We start from the raw sequence: 3,789 nt of genomic DNA on the forward strand, positions 1-3,789 counted from the left end.
GCGATGCGGGCCAGGGTTGCCGCGGCCAGCGCGGCTGGTGGCGAGGCTGTCGCTGCCGGCGGCGGCCATGGCCGGCTGGGCGAGTGCGCCTCGAGCCCATGGGTACGTGGCTAACGACGTGGACGACCACGTCACCTTCTAACCTTACTCGTGTTTATTTTGGACCTGGATGAAATCACTTAGATATATTGAGGAGTCAAACTTGCGATTTAGTAGTTTGGTGACTTAGATGAAACCTGCCCAATACTTTAAGAACCGGCCGTGCAATTTACTTTTTCGTTAATTTTGCCAACTTGTTGGGTTGTGCATATCGAGCAGTTGCAGTGATCAGTTGTCGGCAGACATTAGCGGGTACAGTGAGGCACTCATTACTCATTGACGTCGTGCTATCTGCAAATGATTGAATGTTAAAGCTGACTAAACGGATTAGGCTTATCCCACTGATAAAGCTAGGTCGAAAACGTCGCATTCACTGATAAGTAGGGATGAAAACGGTACAGATATTTTCCGACCGTATTCGAAACCGAATCCGTTTAGAGGGATTGAGATCTGTCCGTATCCGAGTCCGGATATCCAATATCCGATACCGTATCCGTATCCGAATACTCAAATCGCATATTTATGATGTCGATATCCAATCGTATCCTATCCGACATAGTTGACACTATCCGTATTCGAATCCAAATCCGAACAGAAATATGAAAACAAATGTAATATCGGTGATATCCATCCGTATCCGATCCGTTTTCATCCCTACTGATAAGGGATGATTCAAGCTGGGTGACCAGGGCCTCGAACCCAACTCTGGAGCCTTTCCACTACTAGCACACAAGTTGCCCTTGAGGTTACACTTTTTTTCACATTAGAGTTGCAAAAACAAAACATAATAGCGGCGGTGCTAGTTCCCACTTCCATCTAATTGTTTTTTTCCGATCCATATTATACATATACACTTGGGCCTTGTTTAGATTGCAAGTTTTTTTATTCTCTCTTCATCACATCAAATCTTTGGATACATGCATGGAGTATTAAATGTAGATAAAAAAATAACTAATTACACAGTTTGATTGTAAATTACGAAACGAATCTTTTAAACCTAGTTAAGCCATGATTAGATAATAATTATCAAATACAAACGAAAGTGCGACAGTGCTAAATAGTGATTCCTAACCACGATCTAAACAAGGCCCAGTACTAGACCAGAGAGTTGACCGGAGCAGCAACAATTAATCCGTACTCAACATCACGTCGCGCCGGCGCAAGGCGTCAACCGGCACCGGCACCACCACCGGCAGCACCTGCAGCTGCCCTCCGGTGCGCAGCGAAAGAGACGGATGCAGCCGCAGGTCCGCAGCCAGCAGGCCAGCAGGGGCAGGACCGCAGGAGCTGATCCTTGCGTGACGCGACGCCGCCGGCCTTTCTTGTCGGTTGTCACCCCAGCGCCAGCTGACCCGGGTCACTGCGACCGGGCCCCGCCGAAGTACTGCGCGCCCAGCTCGTATCTGTTGTAGGAGGCGCCGCCGCCCTGCAGCTGTGCACCGGGAGGAGCCGCCGCCTCCTCCGGGGCGCCGTGCTGGTGCGCGCCCTCGTAGACGATGCGGAGGTCACCGCTGGGGCCCCGCGGGTGCCACTCCACCTTCTTCTTGGCGCCGCACAGCCTGTGCCGGCACCGGAAGTAGCTCCTGCGCCATTGGATCGTCAGGGGTGCCGCTTGATCAGTGACTAAAATATAGGAGATGTCACGTAAGGGTGTTGTATGGGGTGTTCAGATACTAATAAAAATAATAAATTATAAAATTCGTCAGTACTCCACGAGACGAATTTATTAAGCCTAATTAATCCGTCATCAGTACATGTTTACTGTAGCACCACATTGTCAAATCATGGACTAATTAGACTTAAAAGATTTATCTCGCAAATTAGTCGCAAACTGTACAATTAGTTTCGTAATTAATCTATATTTAATACTCCATGCATATGTCTAAACATCTGATGAGACAACACTAAAGTTTAGGAGGAGGAACAAACACCCCCTCAGTTGGCATGCAACACACACCTGTGCAATTTGCTCGTCAGGCTATTTGGTTGACCGTTATTAAGAAAGCGAGGATTCTTCGGTTGATTCTTCTTCGACGATAAGATCTGGCAGCAAAGCATTGCACGTATGCGGTATGCCTATGCACGGGGACGGGGCATTCCATTCCATTGTCCCAGTGATCGATCGATGGGCGTCATATCGACTCAATTAAAATGATTTGATGCACAGGACGAAAGGAGATGAACAAGTCAAAGCTTGGTCAACGTCGAGCTATTTAATCTGATGTGACACGAAATGGTATGATCAAGTTTGCACTACCTTTATTTGACAGTTCGAGATCATCAATCTCGCCTCGGGTCGTCGATCGATGCCAAAAATAAAATGCTGCTATATATGTATGCATGTTCGATCGAAGTCGAACGGAGCAAGTACCTGATTTTCTGGATGTTCTTGATGAACTTCTGGCCGTACTTCTTCCACTCGTACCCGTCCTCCGGCATCACCAGCTGGCTGCCGTTGCCGGCCTCTGCCGCCGCCGCCTCCTCCTCCCTTTGGTTTCTCTCTCCTCCTCCGCTCCCTCTGCATGCATCACTACAGTTTTTTGTCACACGCATAACAACAACCTGTACGTAACATATCTGCCGCCGGGTGCTTAATTACTTTTGCTTCTATACATAGTTCTATACAAGGATGCAAAGCTTAAGCTGATCTATGTAGCAGCTACACTAGCAGGATCAGCTGAATTGCTTAAACCAATTGGAATTGATGGTAATAAATAGATGATTTATAAATCTATTTATTTGCTGCAAGTAGTCAGGGATGATATTTGATATCTATAGGGAAGTATATATATACTTCGTAGTGCTAATCCATACATATATCATGAACTTGAACATCCGTTGTGGTACCTCCATGTTGCTACATGAAAATTTGACAAAAACATGATGAACCATGAAGTGCATGAGAACCAAAGCTATGATAAGTTGCCAACCCCTAATATACCGAGTGTGGTTTAAGGCAAACGCATCAAACATAGCGTAGAGAGAAGACTAGTATAACAAGAGGGTGAACAAAAAACCATTCGTTCCTTGATAATTGGCAGCCCCATTTGATTCATCCCCAAACGATGTGTGTGTGTGTGTGGGGTGGGGGGGGTGGGGGGGGGGGGGGGGGGGGGGGGGGGGGGGGGAGAGAGAGAGAGAGAGAGAGAGAGAGAGAGAGAGAGAGAGAGAGAGAGAGAGATGCATACATTGCGCCGCCGGGCTGTGAGCTTGAATCCATGGACGCCGGTGACCGTACGTCTACGTCCTGTGCTCTACTGCTGCTCCCATGTTATCGCAAAGTTTACTGAATGAAACATTGAGATGAAAGGGAGAGATTGAGAGCAGTGATGAAGCTCTCTTTGGTTTGGGTGGTATATTTATTATCAAGGCTTAGTCAATCGAATGGAAGCTTCTCTGATGCGACGTCGTTAACGTCGTCAAGACGAAGACGAATCAGCAAATTTTTGGGTTCACATGCTGTCCTACCCAACTTTGCTACTGCTTTTGATTGAACCAGAAAACCACTGTGATGTCGTTATCTCCTTATGGAGGAATATGGATACACAACTAATCTTTGCAACAAGAAGTTACTGTTGGATATTACTCCCTTCAGTCACTAGTAGAACAGTATTTTCAGGTTTCATCATGCATGTAGTGAGGCATTTTAATCTTTGGTTCTAAATCAATTCTTTTGTGTACCGAGTTTTG

At 46.6% G+C, this 3,789-nt stretch overlaps 1 protein-coding gene across 1 annotated transcript; it reads right to left on the reverse strand.

Moving 5' to 3' along the window:
• Window positions 1-1,033: 1,033 nt before the first annotated feature.
• Window positions 1,034-3,415, reverse strand: LOC136538514 (WRKY transcription factor 71-like). The gene is made up of 3 exons (XM_066530475.1): window positions 3,288-3,415; window positions 2,471-2,617; window positions 1,034-1,682 (listed from the first exon to the last, which is right to left on the reverse strand). Exons 1-3 carry the CDS (start codon window positions 3,317-3,319, stop codon window positions 1,457-1,459), a joined length of 405 nt encoding a protein of 134 aa, XP_066386572.1. The 5' UTR covers window positions 3,320-3,415; the 3' UTR covers window positions 1,034-1,456.
• Between the last annotated feature and the right edge of the window lie 374 nt (window positions 3,416-3,789).

Source organism: Miscanthus floridulus, chromosome 2 (assembly GCF_019320115.1).
Source record: "Miscanthus floridulus cultivar M001 chromosome 2, ASM1932011v1, whole genome shotgun sequence".
NCBI lineage: Eukaryota > Viridiplantae > Streptophyta > Magnoliopsida > Poales > Poaceae > Miscanthus > Miscanthus floridulus.

What these genes read in the sequence shown, in the direction of transcription:
- LOC136538514 (XM_066530475.1), bottom strand. Translation starts at nt 3,319, where the DNA reads ATGGATTCAAGCTCACAGCCCGGCGGCGCAAT. An exon ending in TCACAGCCCGGCGGCGCAAT is followed by an intron (nt 2,618 to 3,287) that starts GTATGCATCTCT and finishes TGATGCATGCAG; the next exon opens with AGGGAGCGGAGGAGGAGAGA. An exon ending in AAGAACATCCAGAAAATCAG is followed by an intron (nt 1,683 to 2,470) that starts GTACTTGCTCCG and finishes CCAATGGCGCAG; the next exon opens with GAGCTACTTCCGGTGCCGGC.